We start from the raw sequence: 25,862 nt of genomic DNA on the forward strand, positions 1-25,862 counted from the left end.
ATGCTGGCATTTACCTTCACCTGTCGCGTCCTCCTCCTTGCCCTTGTGACAGATACTGTTCAGACAGTTGACAAGTCCCAGGTAGGTAGGCTACTATGATTCCGGTGTAATTGAATGTACGTGGATGCACAGTAACTTAGGTAGCCGTTTACTATCGACACGTAGGCTATTCTTATTCGAACAAAAACTTTGATATAAGCTATATTATTCAGGTTACCTTTACGCAACGGCATGACATATTTTCGTCATGTTATGTCTTGTGAAATAAGTTTTCTAAAGATTTTCGGTTAACCTTGGGTACAGGCTATGATTGTTGTAACAGTGTGGGACCTGTAGAAGCTAGCCTACCTTGATACCTTTAACTGTTTTAGACATAGGCCTATTTATAAATCATTTCACTTGTAGCTAGGTAGCCTATGTGAAATTGTAAGGAATCAAAAACACTAAAAAGACTACTGAAGTAAACTACATTAAGCATTTATTCACATAAACTTGTTTTTCACAATTGAGTCGCCTAGGGTTGTTTGTGGTGGACAGGTGAACATGTTATGTCTCACTGTTGGTTTAGAGGGCAGCCCATTAGGTGCTCTCAGCTAGCAGTCCTTTTCTGGGATGTAGCGTGCCTGACAAGCACTGTGAAGAGCAGGCTATGTGCTTAGACAAGCATAGGTCAACCAGACCTGACCAAAGGCAAAAGAACTTCCAAAGGAAAATATGTTACTTAAATTCCCTTCTCCAGCCACATGCTAAGGTGTAGATGTAAATGTGTGCTCCAATAAGTGTACATGTGTGAGGTTGTGTTAATGAATGTGTTTGTCAAGTACATCAATGTATGAGGCTTGTGTTTTAATCCAAACTAGTTTATAAAAGTGCACCTGCTTATTGGCTGCTTGTTGAGGCTGGCCATGTTTTCACCTTGACAAAGTGCTCATTTGTCTATTGAGTGCAAGAGGCTATATTGCTAGACAAACTGTTCTCTCAAGAAAGCGATTTTTTGCTTTACTACACTGATGAGGAGGGAGTAGAGCTTATATAAACTTTGCCTATGTCTGTACAAGTATATATTTAATATAAGATATGCATAAGTATGCAAGCCTTTCACCCGCATTGCATATTCTCAACCTAAACATCATATTTTGTCACCTGAGGGTACTCTCTTGAAATATTTTTATATTTTCCTTAGCAGTTGTAAAATCTGTCAGCTTGGTATGGGTTGGCTTGAAAACACTGAGGCCTTGTTCTCGTACAATCAGAACACTGATTTAAGAAACCCTGTGGTGCACACATTGTGGTTCATCTCACTGGGGTTGTCCAGCACAGTCTACAGCCAACCTAAATTCACTAGTCTAGTGAGCTCAACCCTGTCACTTGTCCTAAAAATATATCTGCTATCTAAATACTACTCTGACATTTCATGGAAAAAATGAAGGGTGAACTCATTGAAAGGAGATTTTGTTTCTCTCTCCTCATCGTAAACAATCAAGTAATGATGGAGTACCCGCATCCTTCTCAGACAGTTCATTCAGACCTTTTTCCTCACAGAGAAATTATATAAACACTGAAATGTAAGCCATCACTGGCTGAGCCTTTTTTGGAGTGAGAAAGAGTGAGAGAAAACAAAGAGCCAGTGGACATAGACAAAGACTTATTGAAGATAACCCCAGGAGGATGCATGCAACGAGTTAGGAAGGAACAACTGAGTGTGTGAATGAATGGGTTTGCAAAGTGTATCTCTGTGTGTGCAAGATGTAAGGATGTAAAAGTCCATGCATGGATGCAAGTGTGTTATTTGACTTAAATTACTTAGATTAGATTTTTTTTTTTTTTGGGGGGGGGGCATGTATATTTCAGGCATTTGTTATTGTAATTTTGCAATTCATCATGCCAAGTAAATGAATAGATAAAATGTAGCATGTAACATTTGATGAAGCACATACTGGTACAGATCCAAAATGAATTAGTCTGTTCATGTATTTTTCTCACAAATCTGTATAAAACAAGTTTATGTCTAAAGGTGCTGTTCTGTGTGCATGTTGATGAGTCTACGCATTGCATACCCCACATGTAAAGCTTTCTGTGTGTGTGCTGGGGTAGGGGGGTGTTGGGGGAACTTGGCTGCAAGTGAGGTGACTGGCCCTGGAAGCATATGTTAGCAATTTAACACATGTGGGCGTGCGGGCCGCCATCCGAGAGCTTGTCTCTCTCTTCCTCTCTGGCGAGTGCTCATTAGAGAGACGAACACACAGTCCTATTTTTCACAGAGAAGCCCCAGTGAAACGCTCTCAAGGACATTCCTTCTGCCAGCAGCGAGTGGGGAAATACAGCTCTCTCTAGTCTACGAGAGCCCTGCTTTTGCCTGTGGAAAAGCCGAGAGGCTCTGGATCCAGAAACATTTGTCTTACAACAGCTCAGGCAATGTCAAGGATTTAGTTCTTTGTTTAGATTTAGATCTCAGAAAGGAGCTGGGTTTTGTTATTGCTATCATGAGGTCAAAAAGTTGCACCAAGATATTTTCACATACAAGTATATCTTGGAAAATGCAGGATGTACAGTCTTGTTCAGTCAAGCATGGCAATGCCAGAGAAACTGAATAGTGATTTTACACTGGGAACTGAGCATTAGTACATTAATACATACAACCAAAGCAATTAATTAGTACATTAATACATACAACCATCAATACTAATAAATACTCTGCCAGTGCTATAGCTTTGGTGATCTCAATGTGCCCTAATTCTGCTATGTACTGTATTGTAGTCGGCATTGTTTTTAAATGAGTGTATTGAAAAAGCTTGTTTGTTAATCAGTGTTAGATGTCTCACTATTGTAGATCTGTCTTTGAATTTTAGGTTTTCAGATAGAGGCACTCTGGTGCTTCAACAAGATGTCAAACAGAGATGCTAGGATTTAGCCCAATTCATGGACTGCTGACAATACAGACATGCTGTTATGATGCCCAATTACACTTTGAAGATAACATAACATCATAATGTCATTATGTCACCAGGGCTTCAACAAGTGAATTGTGTGTGTGTGTGTGTGTTTGCGTGTGTGTGTGTGCGAGAGAGCGTGAAAGAGAGTATGTATGTGTGACCTGAATTTCTTTTCTTTTTTTGTAAAATTACTGTTTTCCTCCCATTTTCTAATGCCAGTGGACTTAAGTGAACACCATGGGCTCATGAGGGTGGGATTCTCCTGTTCATTAGCACTTTTTATTTATTGAACTTCTTATAGAAACCAGCAACATGACAAATAAAAAAATACTTGATTCCATTCCATTCCATTCCATCTGGGGCTCATGTGAGTTTGTTGTTGGCTGACAAATGAGCCCTATCTGGGCTACCTAGCTAATTTTGTCCTCGGGTTCCATGGTGGCCTTACTTGGGTTAGCCCAAATGGGCTGATGGTTATGGTTACGGTTATGGGATTTGTCCAAAGCGACACACAAATACAAAACAATATAATACTTAAATTTAACAGGGGACCATGTTAAATGTTGGTCACATTAAGGCAGGGGTCTCAAACTCAAATGAGCTGGGGGCCAATTCTGCCAACGTCATCTGATTGGAGGGCCGGCTATTTCTGAAAAGGCAATGTTCTTTTATTCAAATACCACACAAAACTGCAAACAGAAAGTGCAAGTGTTTTTATCTAGTTTTAGACACCTGTGCTAGCAACCTTAGCTTATAAATAAAATAATGATAAAATAAATATTAATACAAATTATAAAACAAATGAAAAGCATAAAAACAGGTATGTGTGTGTTTCACACCAAATAAAAATATTTTCCTCTCATAACTTTTTTAAACCTGGCAAACTAGGAGTCAGGGTTAAGAAATTGGATTTTTATATCAAAATTTCAAAAGGCCATGGCTTGAAAGTGGTCAGAGATAAAGTCCTACTGTAAATGTAAAAATCTTTGAGTAAAACAAAAGTTTATGAAGGGGGTAAATTTACCCATCTTATTTGCCACTGGATGGCAAGCACCTCAAATTATGCACCTTTCAATAAATACTGGATGAACATATTTGAGCAGGTTTACTTTCCTTTTTTCATATTACCCACATAACAAATTAACAGGAAAACACCTAAGATGTATATGGTTTCTAAACCACAAGGCCTACAATAAAGTATTCTGGTCAAATCAGTTCCTATCGCGGGTAATCTGAGTACCCAGAAGTTTGCATCATATTGCGGGTGACTTTGTAGTTTAGAGCCCTATTTCTACTAGCGATTACGATTACCACTGCATCACGATTACCACTGCAACTAGAGGTCTGCGCGGGACTGATTTATCAGTCCCGCGCCCGCCCGCTCCCGCAATATTCTGTCCCGCTCCTGCCCGCTCCCGCATTAATGTGTAATTTTTAGTCCCGCTCCCGCCCGCATCTGTAACATGATGTCCCGCTCCCGCCCGCTAAAGCCCGCATGCAGGAGAGATTTCAGTTTTTCATTTTTCAGTTTTTCATTTCTGTCTCACGGAAGGAGCACACACACCTGAGAAAGACTCCAGATGTCAGTTTCTTGGTTCTTGGTTCTGAATGTAGACTAACAACTGAAGTAGGCCTATTTGGTACCCTCTTCCTCTGTCATGCTTTCGATTTCGAGTAGCAGGAACAAATTGACTATGAGCAGCAGGAACAAATTGAACCCACGTAAACGACAATATAGGCTATAGGCTTATCCGTCAGTTATGCTTAAACCCCGTTTTTTTAATGCTGCCTAACAGAACATCCAGCTGAACTTTATGAACACTACTTTTCATCATTTCCATATTTAATTTTACGCACATATTTAATTTGCGGGAGTGCAGTGAATCATCAGTTTGTCCCGCACCCGCGAACGCACCTCTCTCATCCCGCCCGCTCCCGCAAAGAGCTTTCAAAAGTTGTCCCGCGCTGCACTCTTTTGCGCCAGGACCCGCGGGTCCCGCGGGTTTACCGCGGGAGTGCAGACCTCTAACTGCAACCTCCAAGCTATGTTGGGCAGAGGGTCGAAATAAGCATGGTATGCTTAGTGGACACCGTCGTATACACACAGACGCACCTCCATAGACGATCGATCATAATCTCCAAAAGGATATTCTCCTTCAGATTTAGAATAGGTGAATAACATAGCCTACCTAAGACTTCATCACACGTAAACGTTTTTCAACATTTGGTGTAGGCCTATGCACCTGCTTCAATTTATGCAACACTATGGCCTGCATCGCTTCCGCGTCATTACAAATGCACGTCTTTGTGTTTCTCGCGTGTAATAGCCTACAAGTATTTCCTGAAAACTTTGCGCAGCGATTTTGGGTTTGAATGAAGCTCTGGATGTCTAGCACATAGTGGAGCAGAGTACTAATGAGATTTGTCACCGTACTTGGAACTATCGTCTATTGTAATCAGTATCGTTGTTTGTCACAATTAAAAAGTCTCAAGGGCCGGATTACATTATTATTTTGACATACGTCGCGGGCCGGAATTGGGCCGGACGCGGGCCGGATTTGGCCCGCGGGCCGGGTGTTTGAGACCCCTGCATTAAGGAGAATAGCAATAATAAACAATATCAATTCAATCAATAGCCTAATGAAATAAACAATGAAAATGAAGGAAAATAGCAATAATAAACAACAATGTCAATTCAATCAATAATATGATAACAAGGCATGGTAAGACTACATTAAGGAGAATATCAATAAAAACAACAATGTTAAGCAACAGCCTAATGAAAATAAACAATACTATACAAACCGTAACGCATAAGAAGCGCTTAATGAACTAAGTACATGTTGAACAGATATGCCTTTAGACCCCTCTTGAAAGACCCAAAACTATCACAGGAATGGAGAGCACTGGGCAACTCATTCCACCAACATGGAACCACTGAGGAAAAGAGTCTTGAATTTGACCTAGCGTTTATGACCGGTCGACACAACAGACACTCTTCAGAAGACCGCAGTGGGCGTTGGGGATGTACATATTAATCACTGAATTAAAATAACAGGAAGCAGATCCAGTCAGTGTCCTATTGGCCAAAGGGAGAGATTTAAATTGAATTCTGGCTACTATAGGGAGCCAATGGAGAGTAACTAGTAAAGGAGTTACATGTGTCCTTTGGCTGATTGAAGACCAGGTGTGCTGCAGCATTCTGAATCAGCTGTAATGATCTTACTACACAAGCAGGTGAGCCAGCTAATAGTGAATTACAATAGTCCAGCTTAGAGATGACCATGGCCTGAACAAGAAGTTGTGTGGAATCTTGTGTCAGATAAGGTCTGTTTTTCCGAATGTTGTAAAGGATAAACCGACATGATTTCGCAATTAAAGCTATTAGAGAAGTTAAGTCAATCATCAATTACAACGCCCAAGTTACGTGCCGATCTAGTTGGGGTCAGTGAAGTTGAGTCAAGCTGGATGTTAATCTGTTGGGGAATAGCTGTTTTTGCTGGAAACACCAAAAGCTCAGTTTTTGAGAGGTTAAGCTGAAGGTGCCGATCTTTCATCCAGGCTGAAATATCCTTATGGCATGCAGAAACGCTAGAGTCATCAGGTGGAAAAAATACAGTAGGTAAAGTTGAGTGTCGTCTGCATAGCAGTGATAGTCAAATCTATGGGAGTGAATGATCTCACCTAAGGAAGTGGCGTAAATAGAGAAAAGCAGGGGCCCTAATACTGATCCCTGAGGCACACCTGTTGTGAGGTCATGAGACTTTGATACCTGTCCCTTCCAAGACACGTTGAAAGAACAGCCTTTAAGGTAAGATTCAAACCAGTCAAGAGCTTTCCCAGAAATTTCCAGTTCAGACAGTGTAGAAGAACGTCATGGTTAAAAGTATCAAATGCTACAGATAAATGTAGTAGAATTAATACTGATCACTGAGCACGTTGGAGCAGAGGACTTAGCTACTCTCATAATAGTCACAGACAGAAGAGCAGTTTCAGTAGAATGACCACTCTCGAAACCAGACTGCATAGGGTCTAGTAGGTTATTTCTCCAAAATCTTTGACAAGAAAGGAAGAAGGGAGACAGGTCTGTAGTTCTTCACATCAGTTGGATTAAAGTGTACTTTTCTTGGTTTAACCAAGGTGTAACCCTAGCCTGTTTAAAAGAAGAAGGAACTATTCCAGAACTGAGTAAAGCATTAAACACGTGTGACTGCCGTTAGAACAGCAGGTGTGATAGACTAGAGTGGACAGGACAGGATCCAAAGGGCATGTTGTTGGACGATTTTGCTGAAGCAATTGAGAGACTGCTTCCTCATCAAGAGGAAAGAAAGAGTCCAACAATGCTGTCATGCTAACACGGCAAGGCAAAGCCCTCCTTATAAGTTCATCAAACTGAGCACTTATTTTAGCAACTTTTTCAGTGAAAAAAAGTCATCTCCTGACAGTGAAGTAGCTGATGACGGTGGTGGAGGATAGAGAAGAGACTTGAAAGTGGATTAAAGTTTTCTACTGTCAGTGGTGCTCTCAGTCTTGCTCTGATTTTTTTCAAGTGCAACAGTGGATGAAAAAGATGACAGCAAAGACTGGTAGTTACTAAGATCATTTCCATCTCTGGATTTACGCCATTTCCTCTCACCAGCTCTGATGATGGGTCCTTCATGGCCTTCATGTAGGGCACACGTGGGTAACCTTAACTTGACCCATCTGGGGCCCTTGAAGGTCATTTGGGCTGACAAGTGGGCCCCAGCTGGGTAGCCCTGATGAATTTTAGCTAATTTTGCCCTTGGTTTCCATGGTGGCCCTACATGGGTTAGCTCAGATGGGCTGATGATAGGCTATTTACAAATGTCATGTAGGGCCCACATGTGTAATCCAGGGTTAACCCATCTGGGGCCTACAGTAATCTGCCCAGGTGGAGTCATACTGAGAGTAGGTATTCAGATGTATTTACTATTGTAACATAAGATCATTTTGAGATTAAAGACTTCAAAATGAATTCTTGACATGAACATTTCTGAATATGTTGTTCCACATTATTCAAAAACATTCTTTGTGGAGGGAAACACATGACATGGAACCACTGATACTTTGTGCATGCTCAATACCTAACACACTCATGGTGGGAACACAGTATGGTAATCTCAAAACATAACATACAACTCCAAATTCTACTGATCTCTAAACATAACTGTCTTTAAGAAAACTCATGTGAAAACATTTGGCAACACTGATATCTGTGTGATTATCTCAGTGTTCTTGCAAAGGCTCATGGGCACTCAATAAAATGGTGACACACTTAGGCATCCCATGTGTACATCTGCTTTCCGGGTTTAGTACTTAGGTGCTTCACGTTGATCTGACATGATTTCTGTTGAATAAATTCATTGCTGTGGCAAAATAATATCATGCTTTGATAAATGGGTCAGCCTAGACTTTTCACTTTTTCAGTGCAGGCATAACATGTCATAGGTATAGATCATTGTAAGAAACTATTTGTATTTGTCACCCAGTTGGGACCCATGCAGTACCCATGTTTGGAAAGCCCATTTCTAGCCCATGTATATTCATTTGGGTTGCCCATGTGGGATTTGGGTTGTGCTAGTGTGTGAGTGTGTGATTCTGGGTGGATGTGGGAAGGGAGTATGGTGTGTGTGTAAGGGGGTGGGGGTGGGGGGGATTGAGATTGAGAAATGAGTATTTAAAGGTCGCCATTTTGAAACCCAAGATGGCCACCATATTGACCCTGGAACATTTGGAATTAAAGATTTTCTGATTCTTCATCCTGTAAGGTTTCCAAAAATATATAGTTTTTATAATCCCCCAAAAATTGAATGAAATTACACAAGGAAAATTACTAACTTTTCATCCTTGTCATGAAAAGTTTCTATCCTTGCCTCCTCTATCCTGACTTTTCACATCCAAATGAATGTGCTCATGTCCAATTCTGAGTCTCTGACATGTACAGCTCCCACCCTATTCTGTGCATAATTCAGTTTTTTCTACAACCAGGATGCCTTCAACCTTTGGGAATGTGTCCTGAATAAAGTATCATTCAACAACTCTTATAACACAGGCATATTGTGTGTCCCACCACAGTTCCTAATCACAGAGAACATGTGGCCACGAGGATGTGTACTGGACTGCACTAGGGGGCGCCACCGATCTGTATGTGGCAGCAATGGGCGTCTGTACAAGTCCCTTTGTGCGTTCCAGAGAGCCCAGTGCATCAACACTCAGCTGAAGACTGCACCACGAGCCCACTGCATGGGTCAGTGACTGACTTCATAGGATCCAAATGGGTCTAAAACCAAAACAGCTTCCCCTGTTATCTTGGAGAGCCTGATGCTGTATGTGCCCCAGCCTGATTACAGTTATCACATACAGATTAAGTAGAAGTTGTCACCAGATATGTGATCTAGTTCATGGTAAAATTATAGATCAGTTTGGTAGTATGGATGCAAAAATATAGAGCAGCTTTTGTTTTTATCAGTTTGGCCTGATGTGTGATGCACGTGTATCTCTTTACAGATCCATACAGGTCCAAATGTCAGCTGGCACGCTCGCAGGCCATGGAGTCCAGCATTCATACTGACACTATAGCTGTCTTTGTCCCAGAATGCAATGTAGATGGAAGCTTCATGCAGGTATTAACATTATTCACCTCCCTTCTATGAGAAAAGAGCCTGAGGCTAATTCTCTTTTTGTCATCCTGAATTTGTGGCTTGACGTGTGTTGCAGTCAGAAAGTGCCCTCCTCTTCTATTGCCCCTCTGTGATAAGAATGTATAGATGGACCAGCTAAGCACTTAGACAGAAGATTAATGAGCTGATTGTGTGACAGAAGTATTAAACTCTTAGGAAGGTCAAATACAGTGGTCATCACGTCTTTTGTCCTTGATAAGATTGCTTATAAATGGTTTGAGACATAACCACATTCTGCGCAACTGGTGTAATATAGCAATTATTCTGCCTTCAGACTTAATTTTCCTCAGCCTTCTCCTCTTCCTCTTTAGGTGCAGTGTCACAACCAAACAGGCTACTGCTGGTGCTCTACTCCAGATGGAAAGCCTGTCAGTGGAACCTCCGTCTTGCTTCTCAAACCCAACTGCACTGGTAAGACACTGCCCAGGAAGGTGATTAGGGTTCTAGGGACAACTTTATTGAGATACACCAAATATCCTTCATTTTTGCACTGTGCTGCTTAATAAACTTACATGCAAGCAAGGAAAACACAAAAATGTCATGTGTGATTTACCACTTTCCTCATGTCTTTGACACTGAAGACCTATAGTGACTATGCTGGGGTGCGTTTCCCAAAACCATAGTTGCTAACCTGTTAGCAACTTAGATGGTTGGCAATGGGAAATTTAGCTTAGTTAGCTTAACTTAGTTAGCAACTATGGTTTTGGGAAACGCACCTCTGTATCCACCTGGACAACGGTGGATGGTGCAGCACTGTAGCCTAGAAATCTAGACGCACCGGCAGCAAATGTAATTTGCAGCCAGGGTAGCAGCACTGCTTATCAGAATGAAAACGAAATGGTAGTGGTTGAATTTAGTTAAGGTGATGTTCAGTAATAGAGCAACATGTCTGCATACTGAACTTGAATCTTAACAAATAATAATGTACTTTTAATAATACAAATAAAAAATATAGGGGATTGTACATTGCCAGAGTCATTAGGTTGCAGAATTATTTGAGAAATGAATCGGGGAGAAACAGTGAAGATAGGTAGGCTACTGGTTTTATTGAAGGTTTTGATGATCCTTCACATGGTCAGCCGTCTGCTGTGTCTTGCCACCCGAAAACCTCTTCCTGGGGACGGAGTCTTTGTGGATCTCTGTGGCACTCCAGAAATGGGCTTCCCACTCTGCCTCCTCCTTCCTGTCTTTAGCCTCTGGCCTCAACACTCCCTTTTTCTATGTTTTCTTGTAGTCCTTCTGAAGCTAAACATAATAGGGGAGCATTTCATTAAAATTCAATGCTGAACCATTTTGATGCTTTAAATGTGAGCGCACGTTCTACATAGCCCACCTGGTGATGCAAGGGTACTTCTTCAAGTTTCAAGTTTTATTGTCGCATATACTTTGCAGTATAGCGAAATTAAAGGGAAGTTGAAGAAGGGCTGTACAGTACCACACATAGCCAAACTATCCAAACATGCACACATTATACAGCCATACATATATATAACACCCACACACACAACCACTATACTTGCATGCAAAGCATAAATAAAACCTCATTGACATGGGACATGTACATTTAGGATTCTGACAGCTTGTGGGAAAAAAACTGTCTCTGAATCATGTGGTGTGGGTGGTAATAGATAGATAAATAGATAGATAGATAGATAGATAGTTACTTTATTGATCCCAATGGGGAAATTCAAGGTCTCAGTAGCATACAGACATCACACACAACATGCACTTACAGCAGAAAAAGTAAAAGTAAAAAGTATATAAATATAATGCCCCGGAAGCGCTTGCCAGAGGGAAGCAGAGTGAAGAGGGAGTGAGCTGGATGGCTGGCATCCTTGATGATGGACTCAGTTCTGACAGCGTGTGTAGATCATTTGAAGCTGAGGGAGGTCAGCCCCAATGATTTTGGATGCAGTCCTGACAGTCCTTGACAACAGTTTCAGATCGGACAGGTAGACAGCAGACAGGTTCCCCAGCCACACTGTGATGCATCCAGTCAGATCCAGACGCTCTCAATAGTGCAGTGATAAAAGTTCACCAGGGTTTTTGTTCCCACCCCAAAGGTCTTTAGCCTCCTCAGAAAGAACAGTCTCTGCTGTGCCTTCTTGAGGATACAGGTGGAGTGTAGGGACCATGAGAGGGAGTTGCTGATCTGTATGCCCAGGAACCGAAAACTGCTGACGATTTCCACAGGTGAATCATTAATGCAGAGAGGGACGTGATTGCCACCTTTCTTCCTAAAGTCGATGACTATCTCCTTAGTTTTGCTGATGTTCAGGGAGAGGTTGTTGTTGTGCCACCATACAGTCAGGTCTCTCACCTCCTTTCTTGCGTCGCAACCTTGGTAGTACGCTCCATCGTTCTTGGATTTGGTGTTTCTAGAAAAGGTAGTTCGAACTCTCAATCGCAAAAAAGGACGCAAAGTTTGGTCGTTTGAACTACTGCCCCTAGGCAGTCACACTTGTGTCGTTCCTTGGTAGTTCCTGTTGGTGTCCGGAGCGCCTAACCAAAAATCACAACCGCCTAACCAAAATTTGCGAAGTGGATGTTTATCTCGTGACTCAATGATTGATCTATCCTGTAGCTTAATTTTGATTAAGACACTGACTCCCCTACTTGGCTCATTCTTGCTATTTATGTTAATTCGAGTATTGCCTTGCTTTTAGTATTATAATCTTCACAGACTCTTACAACAGCAGTGATAAATGGTGTAGTGGCTAGAGCAGAAGACTTGTTATCCCAACGTTGTAGGTTCGGTTTTCTTATGATGTGAGATTGTCCTTGCTTCTCGCTACCTACAGGTGAACTAGTGTGACACGTAGATTCAATTGTTTTTGACTGATGTATTGCCTACCTATGGTCTCTCGATGTAGAGTAACTATATACATAAATATGTATAGTCAAAACCTATTGTTGTGTCTCGTAGGCCTCAGAGATGAAAAGAAGAGATAGAATGCGAACTCCGGCCGAGCGCGCAGTGCACCAACGCGCTGCCGTTAAGCCACGAGACAGTTGATAATCTATGGGATACCCAGATATTTGTCCAGGCTATATATTTTTTCCAACACATAGATATTTAACACAAATAATGACTCATATTGGTCTGCTTAAGTTAACTGTTTTATATGCTTGCAATAGGTTTAGGTTTTGGCTGATGGCAATGACAATACCAGCATTAATCACTAGGTTTAGATTAGAAACATGTCGACATAGGCCGTGACAGAACATTTCTAGGGGGTGGGGTATTACACGTTGCCACTGTTTCCACCAATGATATGTATCGCTGCATCATCAACAACGTTGTTGGAACTATGGTGTTCGAACGTCGGAGGTAGCGAATTGCGACACAGGTACGATGCTTTCTGGAAACAGGTGTAACAGTGTCGTTGTTTGGTCGCAAGTTGCGTCGTACCATGGTGGTTGAGCAACGTCGTTGCTAACTTTTCTAGAAACGACCCCCAGGGGCGTCACTAGACCTTATTCACTGGGGCACGTGCCTTAGTAAAAGTCTCCAGTGCCCCAGTAAAATGCTGCTCTCGCTGGAAACGGCATTCATGAGCGCATCTCCGTGCGTGCTTTAGTCATGACTCGAGCCTGTCACTTACCAGCCAATAAAAATAAAAAAGGAAAAAAAGAAAGGGGCCATAATAGCCAATCAGAAAATAGCACCTCTGTAGCTGGGTAAGATTGAACGCAACAACCAATGAAAATCGTTCACATGATTCTTCCGAGTGTTTCGTTGTATTGTGGAAACTGCTGGAGCTCGTTACAACAAATTCACAGCTTGTTTGACAGAAAAAAATGACAAGTTGATCGCTGTTAGAGAATGTTGCCCACATAATTAGCATCTGTTTTTCAATGCTTAGAGTCATTGTAGCCTAAATTTAGCAACAGTTTACCAGCTTGTGCTCTCTCCCTCACACACACACTCACACCATGCGTAGGCTGCATGCACACATGCGGAGAATTAATAATGATTTACGTATACTGTAGAGAGAGTCCTGTAAAAGTAGCGTATACTGTTTGTGAAGCTGTCCTACTGTAAAACTAAACATAGCCTTCTGATAAACTATTCAGAGATAAACATTAGAAAATTCTTCCTGAACAGAGGCAGAGGGAGAGGAACAGTGAGGAGAGATGAGGAGGATGAGGGAGGTATGATAATTGCCCACATTAACGGTAACATTAACATTTATGTTGGTAGCCAGTGCTGTGATTTGATCTATGGTTTAATGGCACTATTATTTAAAAACTTAAATAAGTTTGCTGCATTTGCAAATGTAGCCTATAATAATCTACACAGAATCAGAGTAGGCTACTCTGATTCTGTGCAGATTATTATAGGCTACATTTGGAAATTATCACCAAAAGTCAGTATGAAGGCTTTAGTAGGCTTTAAGCTACAAAGAACTGCAGTATTGCCAGGATGACTATAGGACCCTTGCCTGGGAGGGAAGTATATCTCAATTCTGACAAAAAATAAGCTTCCCTTGTGTTAGTAGGAAAGCCTATTAAATTCATGCAGTGAGTTTAGGCCTACTTATGCCTATGTGTTTGAATGTTGCTGGATAGTGGCTGCTACATCAATTGAGGGAGAGTGCTGGTCCTACAGTATGACAGTGACAATAATGATTTTGAAGCTTGTAGCCTACCCGTAGGCTAGCCATTTATTTCATATTGCGAGCACATTTTTTTTTTTTTTTTTTTTTTTTTTTTTTTTTAATGTAGGCTATTGGGAGTTGGGGGCCTGTGCCCCAGCAAAGCTCTAGATCTAGAATCGCCCCTGCTGCTAACTTGGAAATGAGGTCCTATATCCAAAATCCTGAACCACCCCTTTAATAAATAACTCAAATATGTGGCCACCCACATGTAGACCAAGATGAGCTAAAAAGGTGTACTCAGAATATCTCTTCCGGGTTGGCAGGTCTGTTAATGCTCTTCAATGACATACCAGATGTGCTTGTAACACTAAGCGCTTTCAGATATAACCTCCGGAGTACATGCGGAGGTTTGTCAAACAGAGGTCCTACCCTTCGGATGATTCAGATATGATGCTAACCTGCGGACCTAATACTGACCTTATACGGACGTATGTGTGAACGACATGACACGCACATTACAGAATCTCCGTGTGGTTGTCGAGTGAGGGGTGGGGGCTTGTAGAGTTCACAAGCTGCGAGATATGACGCAGAATATATGCGGCCGCTGCCTGTCACAGCTGCTTTTTGTTTAAAAAGTGTAGCCTATGCATTATAGGCTAAAGAAGAGAAATCTATTGTGCGTAGGCTAATACTTGAAGTAGGATAGTCACGTAAGTGCGCACATACAGTATTTGTATGTGTGCTTCGAATAAACACATTTATCTGTTTTTAATGTTATGTACCAGAATCTGGTTTGCGTTGGAGAGAGAGAGCATGCACACACTTTATGGTAGGCTACCAGCCAATTCAGTAGGCTAACTCAAGACTTCAAGGCCATCATACAACGTTTTTAAGCAACAAACAAAATACTAACATAACAGTGAAGTTTTTTCATGGTTTATTTCTCCCCTAGCATTATATGATTTGAATTTAGACAGCTACGCCATTTCAGCGCGGTGTATGAGTAGGCCTAAGAGCGAGAAGTTTTATAATGCCCTTGCCACTCCGACTCATCAATAAAAACTGCGCGCACACACACCAGACCACTTGACTTTACATCATTAAACTATTTCAGTATATTGCTTTTCTGATTGTCAAAACCACACCTAACTTATGGCGTCTCCACTCCACAGCAAAAGTGTCCTAACCACGTTACAGCTGTTTCTATCTGAGCAACTCCAATAGTGAAAGGATTTCAGTGTCATATTTCGGTGGCACTAGCTAAGCTGTCGTGGAACTCGAGATGACATGTCTACTGATAGGCAACAGGTCTCACCAACACGAAATTCTAATTGCAAAAGATGCATCCTACCTCATCTGTTGTACTGTAGTTATTCGAAATTTGGCTTTTCACAATCCAACGATATATCCAAAGTGCGAACTAGTTGGTGATGGTCTATGAAAACTGCCAGGCTATGCATGCTACACGGAGTTCTGACAGGGCTGTGCATGGCCTAATAAGCAGGCAAGATATAACCCACGATCGCCATGGTTTCGTTGTCAATTCGTGTTTGTGGTAATAATGACAGCAACAATAAAACCATCTGTATCTTACGATCTTCATCATTCTTGACAGATCACCAGCCTCCTCTGGATGGTCATATGCATAGCCTATAGCCTACCTTTAGTTTTCATTTAGATTTTAAACACGAATCTACTGTCTTTACTGCCGGGAGAGAAAAACACTCCTGTATTCTTTTCTGTAGCCTAATTCTGCCTAAGGCTATCAATGAACAGAAAACCGTATTGGCTAACAATTTATTAAATACTCCTTTTATTGTCGTCAACGACGTCGCTGTAGGCTACTGCCTTTTCAGCGCCTTCTGCTTATGATGATTCAGTCTTTTGAATTTGTTTGGCCTTGCCATGCAGTTGTAGGCTACAACGTGCCATTCCCTTCATGTGTTCTATCAAAATGTTATATGCCCTCATGGACAGTAGCTCCGTGATGTCTGCATCTTTCCAGGTCGGAGATTTTTTGGACAGCACTATGCCACTCCATCATAACACTGGCATTTAAGTCAGATCTAACCACATAGACGCATGAAAGAAACGTCACCAACACGCCCCCTCACTAGGTGTGATTTTAACCGCATGTTCTACTTCTCATTCAGACACAGCACATTTACATAATGTCCGGAGGAAATACTAGGGGGGGAGTAGTATAAACACCGGGTGAATTCGGACTTCCATATGACCGGTTATGTCGTTCAGATATATACGGCCCCACCGTTTAACATCGGCAGAACCTCCGGTCTTACACGTATGTCTGAAAGCGCTTACTGAGAGGCTTTCAATTACACCAATTTTGTTTCTGCTCAAGCAGTAAAATTAGTGACTTCTTTTAAAGTACACATTTAAACGACACTATTGTTCTTTACCTTTAGATTTTATCCTATGTCTTTTGTATTGTAGGTCCTCTCATTGAGTCTGTACAGGAAGTTGATTCAGAATCAGAGCAGAGAGGTGAGATACATAGCTACTGTTTCCTGTCGAAGTTGACTATAATGTAACATAATATTGACTGTGTTGTAATCACTGAACTGTACTTTCTGCTCACACTGAATCTTTCAATTCTGCGCTGTCCACACTAAATATTTATCTCTGTAATAAACTTTCAGCGGCTAGTCTAATTTCTATTGTGTCTGGACCTTTGTATCCCTGTGCAGATGGTAATCAGTGGCGGCTGACCCCTGATCCTGAGAGGCTGCACACCCCATCTATAGCAGGTAGACAAACAGGAAATGGAAATGAAATCAAATGGAAAATGTGTTCAGAATAATATGCACATGCATGAGGCCTTTATTTGTTTTCCCACCTCCAAATGCAGGCATCACTGCCCCTCCATTCTGGGTGACGATTCAGCTAAATTCTGACCCAAAAGGCAATCGCTCTGCTAAACGACCCACAGGTGAGAGCAGACTCATCATATACATAAACATTCAGCATTGAGCATAACATTACCATACATGTTATCCCATAACATTACCATATACAGTACACCCCCCCCCCTTCCCACTTCCTGTTCATTGAAATTTAATAGAGTTTCTAAGGCAAGGCAATTACCAGATTTCTTCCACAAGCATTTTGCATATCATTACCCAGCTGAACCAAACCTCATTGATACTAATAATATCTGCACATTTGGAGAATTGAGACTTACCCTCTCATCTAGCTGTTTTTATTCTACAAGAAATATGAATACCGCATTTTCCAGACTATAAGTCGCTCCGGAGTATAAGTCAAAAATTGCGTCATGAAGAGGATAAAAACATACATAAGTCGCACTGGTATATAAGTCACATTAGAATTAGTATTCAGAAATGTATTTCACGAAATCCAAGACCAAGAACAGACATTTAATCTGGAAAGACAAGTTATTCAACTACACAATAGCACACAGAACAACAGGCTGAATAGGTGTCCGGTAGGTATGTAACGTAACACAGTTATCGATATTCAGCTACACAATTTAGCCAGCTTGATGTTGGTTAGTAGCCTGGTCCTACCAGACTCTCATACATATCATTATGTACAGAGAGTCTGGCCACTTTCCATTGCCAAGCGTTAACTTCCTTGAAGGCGAGTACTCTGTTGAAGTTTAAAACTATTGGATCTGCCCAGAGCCACTCTGGATCTGCCATAACCAATCGCTAACGTTTAACCAGAGACCCAGACGGCGGAGCCAGGCTAGTTGGTTAGCTTGGTGACAAGGAAATTAAAATGTCAGTTTCTTGTTGCACAGTTTGTTGTGATGATGTCTCCTTTCTGCCAGATGTGGAATATTAACGGTGACTAGACGTTTGTTTTCTTACCCTAGTTTGAACTACAGTTGTCCTTTGCTGTGTAATTTAGGGGTTCACTCTTTATCCCGTTATTACGACAACCCTATTACGACATACCGTTATTACGACATGCCTCTATTTAGACATGCCCCTACTCCGACTTTTTTTAGTAGGCTATTCCGACATTACCAATCCTCATTTTCAATTTATCTCAGTTCCTGTATACTATCAAATTCCAACATCCTTGATGCATGGATGAGCTGTAGTCATGTCATCTGCACCTGCAGCTACATCAACAATCCACCCGCCATCCACTCCAAACAATGTTTTTCCCAATAATTGATATCGGCACACATTTCAGTCAAAACCGGTGATTTTGAACTGGCCATGTGAATAAATGTTACACATTATATGTAAAACACAGGTAGCTCTCCTCATTTTATTCTCTAAGCTCTCAGGGGAAAACGGTCGGAAACTCCATGCATCAAACAAACTCTATTAATTCATTAATGGCCATCAATCATGCAATGGCCAATTGCGCAAAGACGGGCGGAATTCTTGCTCCAGTAGCCTAAACCACTTCAGTGAACGTTCAAATAACCCCCAGAGTTCAGTGTCCATCAGGGTGTTCAAACTGGGTGTGCGATATATTCAAGTTGCTTATATTGCATTTTAGAGGACAATGATAAAGCATAGGCCTACGCCATGCAACGCATTTTGGCTTGCCAGCAGGTTGGATAAACATAATTTACTACACAATAATGTAGGCTAGGAATATATCTTTTATATGTCATACGTGCAGTTGTTGAATTGCACATAACATGTCTGCATATTTATTTAGTCTTCTTTCTCTCGACTCTAGGCTAGCGCATGCATTATCATGGCCCTATAATTGTGCAAAGACAGGCGGGCCTAAACCACTTCACAACGAACGTTCAAATAACCCCCAGAGTTCAGTGTCCATCAGTCCCAACATTTAGAAACATAATCGAAAAGTCCAAGCGTGAATTGGGCGTTTTGATTTTGAGAGAGACTGGAGAAGGGCCGTATGTCTCACAGCAACTGCGATAACCTTGTTTCTTGAAGGCTATCCTAACCTATCCACATCTAATGAGGGTCGGCGACTATCCAATACCTAATACTATTTGCAATACCCTCGATATGCATATTATTGGAAAGTTTAGTTTATGGCCGTTCGTGTGAGTAGGCCTACAATAACTTAATTTTGTAAATTTTACCAAAACGACTGGTTTCACCTTGCAGGGTCACATTTCATTTCTTGTCTTATCTTTTTTTATTCAAAACAATTCGTAGGTATCTATACTCAAGTCTAATTACCACCAGACACAAATAATCATCACCTAGGTTAAATCTTCTCTCTCTCTCCAAAATCTCTTCCTCTGAGATGCACGCTATAATGCAGGCTATAATTTAGACCATGGGTTCCCAAAGTGGGGTCGGGACCCCCCGGGGGGTCGCGGGACGCCGAGGGGTGGGTCGCGAAATGATTTCCATAAATCAAATAAATTTGGGAAAAATAAAAGAGCTGTCACTTAACCGCACTTTAAAGACAGATTTTAATTCCAAGACGCTTGCTGAGTTCTGGATTTCAATCGAGAGGGAATATCCACAGCTATTCAAGGCCGTGATGGGCGTACTGACACCGTTTGGCTCCACATACCTGTGCGAAAAGACCTTCTCTGCACTGACATATATTAAAAACAAATACAGATCGCGTCTAAATGTGGAGGATGATCTCCGTGTGGCCGTCTCCACAATTAAACCAAGAATGGACTTGCTGTGTTCCGCGCATAGCGCGCATCCATCTCATTAGATGAGATTAACGCTGAAACATAGTTGGCAAAATGTAAATTTGCGCAGCAACAATGTACATATGTTTACAACAGTTTGTGGATATTACTCTGACTGAGATATTCTTCTGTTAAAATGGAAATTAAAGTAATGTTTCAAAGTTAAGTTTGCACGACAGCAATAATGTGCACTCATGTTACATGGATATTATTTTTTGACTAAGGTATTCTGCTTTTATCATATAGTAAATTTCTATATGTAAAATCATAACAGGCTGCTCTGTTCTTTTGTGTTGTCGTTAAGCCCGTGTTTGGATAAGCCTAGTGCGTATGGCCGGTGCGCACATTTTATTTTATTTTTTGAGTCACATCCAGGGATAGTGGGGGTCGCCAGTCTCTGGCAGGGCTATTTTGGGGGTCGCGGGTTGAAAAGTTTGGGAACCCCTGATTTAGACTACCCGACATTTCAAATGTAACTCTCTGTAATTTATCAATGTAGCCTTTTATTGTTTTTTTGCCATGAATCGTCTGAGCTGTGATGAAATCGTGTGTTGTTTAAAGTTGGGACGATTACTGTAGGCCTAGGCTATACTGCCCATATTGGAATAAAAAAAATAAAGGCCCACCCTAGGCCTACTTCGCAAAAGTCCACTCCGTTGAAAAATTCTGGCTATGGCACTGTTAAAGGACAATTCCGGCGCAAAATGAACCTAGGGGTTAATAACACACGTGTACCGAGTTCGACCGTTTGCTGGGATTTGTTTTCATGCTAGTCGAATGTGACCAGTTTTATTGCAAACCGCTTATTAGTGGTTAACGCTAGCCTTCGGGGCACACGTACAGTAGAAATAAATCACTATTTCTATACCACTAACAAGGCTCAAAATAGCACCACACTTACACAGTAGCATAATGAGGGTCTCTACATGTAAACCGAAGCATTGAGAACTTTGTAAGTGTACAGGCAGTTTATTAAAAAGAAACACATTACCGTTCACGTCTGGTTCACATATACAGGCAGGCGATGTGAACTAAAATCAAACGTAATTTGCTCAATATAGGCCTATCAGAAATAATAGCTCCGATGTAACATAACTTGTGTAGTGTAGGCTACTTACTTAGTGGATCCATGTCCCTCTGGTAGCCTATGGATCGCCGCCGCCTGTGTGTGGTATTGACTACAGCTTCTAGCTCTCTCTCTCATAGCCCTTTCACGGAGCTCCCGCAGCTCTTCGTTGGTATTCCGACTCGAAAAGATAAGGACGTCCAATAAGGGTTCATCCTTGATGTCTTCAAATTCGTTCAAATAACCTGCCATCTCTTATGTCTCCTGTTGCGTTCAGTGCTTCTCTTTTGCACAGTCCTTCTGCAACAACGTTTCACCCGAGATTCACTTCACATCCCAGTTGTAACCAAGGCGCCTGCCTGTATGTGAACCAGACGTCAACGGTAATGTGTTTCTTTTTAATAAACTGCCTGTACACTTACAAAGTTCTCAATGCTTCGGTTTACATGTAGAGACCCTCATTATGCTACTGTGTAAGTGTGGGGCCATTTTGAGCCTTGTTAATGGTATAGAAATAGCGATTTCTTTCTCTGTACGTGTGCCCCGAAGGCTAGCGTTAACGCTAATAAGCGGTTTGCAATAAAACTGGTCACATTCGACTAGCATGAAAACAAATCCCAGCGAACGGTCGAACTCGGTACACATGTGTTATTAACTCCTAGGTTCATTTTGCGCCGGAATTGTCCTTTAATGACCTCGTGTCGGAATGGCAGGACGTTTGAAAAAAGGTCAAGTGCTGCTACTCCAACAATGAAAAAAAAAATGTCGCAGTAGTGGGACGCCTGAAAATTAATGTTAATGCCGCCACTTCGACAATTAGACGCCAATGTCTAAGTAGCGGCATGTCGGAATAGCAGCATGTAACCGCAATTTATTAGCAAGATGCTAGCGATTAGCGAAATACTAGCGGTTGGCTGTGTTGAACATGGGAAGTGCCTGGGAAGCTGAATAGGCTAAATTAACATAACAAGCAAGCGAGTCACAAGCCTAGAGCGCCCTCTCGCGGCTGTGGACGGTGATGTTTGGTTCATGCAGAGATTCAGGAATTAACATTTAACAACATGTTAAATTATATATATTTTTTAATATAAGTCGCACCTGACTATAAGTCGCAGCCAAGCTATAAAAAAGGTGTCACTTATAGTCCAGAAATACGGTAATTTCCAAAATGATTTATGAGTAATGATGAGTGAAAATCGCCATTTTGTCCACGCAGAGCCAAAGACATGTGAACGAGAGCGAATGGCCCTGCTGGCAGAGGTGCGTTCCATGTGGCAGGAGGAGCGCTTTATTCCAGAGTGTTCCACCGACGGCCGCTACAGCCCCATCCAGTGCCACACTGCCACGGGCTACTGCTGGTGCGTACGGGTGGACACCGGTCGGCCACTTCCTGGCACCTCCACCAGGTAGAGCCAGCAGCAGCAGCAGTGGGACCCACAGACCTGCCAGAACAGCTGAAGAGATTGGGGGAGAGAAAATGAGCAAAATAAAATGGAATCCCAACATTTACATATTTTATGTGGTTGTGTGTTTGTGTGTGTGTGTGTGTGAGAGAGAGAGAGAGAGAAAGAGATTGATGATTGATGTCAGTGGAGGGCTGGCAGTGAAGCACACAAACACATATACACACTAACCTTTATTTTCTCTCTCGTTTTCCCCTAGAAATCGTTTGCCAGACTGCAGTCCTGAGGAGTCCCGATCCAGCCACACAACCAACACCGATAGGGATAGACCTCTGCCAGGTCAGCGTGGCACTGCCACAACAACCCCCACCTCAACACACATACTGTACCCAGAGCCCTCAGGATATCTTTAAATATCTCATACCCCTCTCATAATCTCTTAGTCTCAGCTTTATGATTATAACAAAAGAAAACAAACTGTCTGACATGAAACAGATTTAGTGGGCTGTTGGCTTATAAAATGTATGTCTGCACCTGTAATAACATTACCTCCTCAAATGCCATAGTAATTCATTCTCCCCGCTGTGGTGGCCTTTGCTTACAGTAGTTGTATTTGTGTGTGTGTGTGTGTGTGTGTGTGTGTGTGTGTGTGTGTGTGTGTGTGTGTGTGTGTGTGTGTGTGTGTGTGTGTGTGTGTGTGTGTGCGCGTGCGTGCGTGCGTGTGTTCATATGTGTATACAGGCTGCCCAGGTTCTCGTAAGGCTGTGTTTCTCCAGAGTCTGACTCGAGCCCTGCAGCTTCAGGCACACCAGGCAGGACTGATGCCTGCAGAGAGGTTAGAGATCCCCACTGCTGCTCTCTCTCACTCATCCACACACTCGACCACAGTAGAACAAATCATATCATGCTATTATGATTGGCCTACCATTATAAACATGACACATTTCATATTCTTAATTTTTAGATGGATCCATTTTGAGTCCAATAATTAGTCCCTTTTAGTCTCTCTATTCCATTCATTCACTGATAAATCAGCTGATCTCTGTATCTCTCTCTATGACTGTTTTCTGTTCACTCAGCTGTCTCACCATGAGGCCAGCAGGCATACATTGTATGAGTTTGGCCTGGATTTCAGTCAGACTGGACAATGTTTAGAATTGGACTGAATTCTCATCGCAGTTGTTGTGCAGTTTGAGCAGGCTCATGATGCCCAAAGATGTAACCTTCGACCACCTTTGGGCCGATCGGACTGGATTTCTGGCCAATTAGTGTTCTCGTCTAACGGTAGCCAGCTGGTACATAGCTGTGCAGTATATGTTGTGTATAACTCCCTCTCGACACTTAACAGTCTTGCTAGTGAGAAAGCTAGTAGCCTGGGCTTTTAGCTTGATTGCTAGCACGCTCGACTCCTGATCTGAGGTGCTGCTGTTTGCGGGTTCGAGTCCAGCTGAGCCACTTGGTCATCACCACGCAGGTTACAGCAATCGTGATCAATTGAAATGTGAAGTGTAACTTACCATGTCGTACACAACTGCAAAAAATGTCTGCCCGGCTTAAGACATTCACTAGATTCATTGCCATTGTTCATGCTACTCTACATACAGTACAATGAGATAAAAGGTGGTGAGGATGGCGGTGGTGGTGAAGCCAGCATTTGAATTGACATGAAAACTTGAGAACACAGTTACAGAGCTCAATGCAGAAGGTTGAACTGACCATCTTGATGTTCTCATGTCTGATATTCTTGAATACTGATGAATTTTGCATTCTTCTATCCTCTTTTTTCAGAAAGACAACTAGGAGAAACGTAATGCAAGGATTCAATGACTATTTATTCGTCACATACATAGAGATGCTGTAGAAACATGTAGTGAAATGGCATTTTCCTGGTCAGCTGTCCTGTGCAGAGAAATAAATCAATGAAAAGAGAGGGGAGTAAAAAGTTCAGTATGGCAAGTCCATGTGATGTAAGAGTTGTATGTGGGTTCAGGATGTGGATGGCTTGAGGAAGGAAACTCCTCCTCAGTCTGTCTGTTTTAGCTATGTGGGAACAGAGACGTCTGCCTGACATCTTTGACGTCATCATTTGTATGATTTTGAATGCTAATAAAGATTAGCTGAAGTTTGACTGAGATGTGATTTAAACTTATAAGCTTTGTCATTGAGTTTTGATTATGAGGACACTGCCAAGGGTTTTGATGCATACAGTAGTGTTTGTGCTTATCCACTGGATGCTACAGAATGTGAAGGCTTCAGTCATTTAGTCATAAATAGACAGTGATAGATGAATGTCTTCTTTATTATCTCCTTATTTTCTTTAATGAAAAAGCTCCACCACTGTCATCTGCTTCAGGATGGTGGAGGAGAGCAGAACGGAGTCCCCTCCCAGCCCTGCGTCTGAGCCCGTGTCCCCCGCAGCATCAGGACCCGGCGCTGCAGAGAGCGCCCTCCAGTGGCACTTCCTGCAGCTGGACGTGGATGGTGACGGGGTGCTGAGCGAGCGCGAGGCCCGCCCTCTCCGTCAGTACCTGCGCAGGACGCTTAAACCAAGACGCTGCGCCAAGAAGTTCACCCAGTACTGCGATCAGGACAGAGACGCAGCGCTCAGTCTGGTGGAGCTCAACACATGCCTCGGGCTGTGAGGGCCAGACAGGCCAGGTGAGTGAGGGCGGTGAGGATAACGGATGTGTGGGGTAACAAGATGTCAGTGAGGGGGAGGAAGAGTTTGGCTTGAGGCATGTTTCGGGTCAGTGATGCCTGCCTAAGATATTTTCCCTCCCTCTGTTTTATATGGGGCAAATATCCTTCATGGTAATAAAGTCATCATCATGTATTCGTGTAAATGTGTTGAAATAAAAAAAAGACCATTGTTGAGTCTTCAGGACCCAGCTTCTTTGCCTCACAAATGTACTCTAAATTGCACTGAATCATGTGAACTCATAATCGTGGCCGTTTTTTAAAGTCATATACACATACAAGGCTGATTGATTGATTAAATCATGTGACACAAAGCTGCTGTTGCTGTAATTGCATTTAGATATGAACTGATGGTTAGGCCCACTGCCTAATAGCTTATTGTGCACATGTGGTTTCACACACTGGGGATAAGATAGAGATACAGATACTGTAGGCTTAATAATGAAGTTTATGTTGCATGTTGGCGATCTTTAACATTTTCTTCTTGTATTGTCTGGCAGTCTCAGGAACATAGAGCATGTGTTCTCACCTTTGAAAGCACATCTCTTACCACAAATCTCAAGTACTAGAGCTTTTTAACTCTCTCTCTCTCTCACACACACACACACACACACACACGCACAGGCTCATGGTCTCTTTATCCGTCTAGCTCTTTCTTACTTTCAGTCTGTCTCTCCCTGTGTTTTTGTTTCCTTTCACTGGCATTTTTCCTCACCTACTCCCTTTCACACTTGCTCTCTCATTGCACCTCACCCTCGTTCTTCATCCATGCGTGTTTGCAGAGCTGAGAGGGAAAGGAAAGCTAAAAGAGGCTCTTGTTCCTTCA

At 42.1% G+C, this 25,862-nt stretch overlaps 1 protein-coding gene across 1 annotated transcript; it reads left to right on the plus strand.

Moving 5' to 3' along the window:
• Positions 1–24,981, plus strand: LOC143122244 (SPARC-related modular calcium-binding protein 1-like). The gene is made up of 11 exons (XM_076283102.1): positions 1–81; positions 9,030–9,201; positions 9,462–9,577; positions 9,946–10,045; positions 16,690–16,740; positions 16,944–17,003; positions 17,105–17,191; positions 22,153–22,342; positions 22,599–22,678; positions 23,081–23,174; positions 24,693–24,981. Exons 1-11 carry the CDS (start codon positions 1–3, stop codon positions 24,979–24,981), a joined length of 1,320 nt encoding a protein of 439 aa, XP_076139217.1.
• The last annotated feature ends 881 nt before the right edge of the window (positions 24,982–25,862 follow it).

The sequence above is a fragment of the Alosa pseudoharengus genome, unplaced genomic scaffold (genome assembly GCF_046254945.1).
Source record: "Alosa pseudoharengus isolate Yale_2024_CS ecotype anadromous, Long Island Sound unplaced genomic scaffold, YU_APseudo_1.1 YU_APseudo_1.1_scf_13, whole genome shotgun sequence".
NCBI lineage: Eukaryota > Metazoa > Chordata > Actinopteri > Clupeiformes > Clupeidae > Alosa > Alosa pseudoharengus.

Excerpts from the sequence above, each read along its gene's own strand:
- LOC143122244 (XM_076283102.1), top strand. The coding sequence starts at position 1 with ATGCTGGCATTTACCTTCACCTGTCGCGTCCTCCTCCTTGCCCTTGTG. Across the intron at positions 9,202-9,461 it reads ACCACGAGCCCACTGCATGG|ATCCATACAGGTCCAAATGT; the intron begins GTCAGTGACTGA and ends ATCTCTTTACAG. Across the intron at positions 17,192-22,152 it reads TAAACGACCCACAGGTGAGA|AGCCAAAGACATGTGAACGA; the intron begins GCAGACTCATCA and ends TTGTCCACGCAG.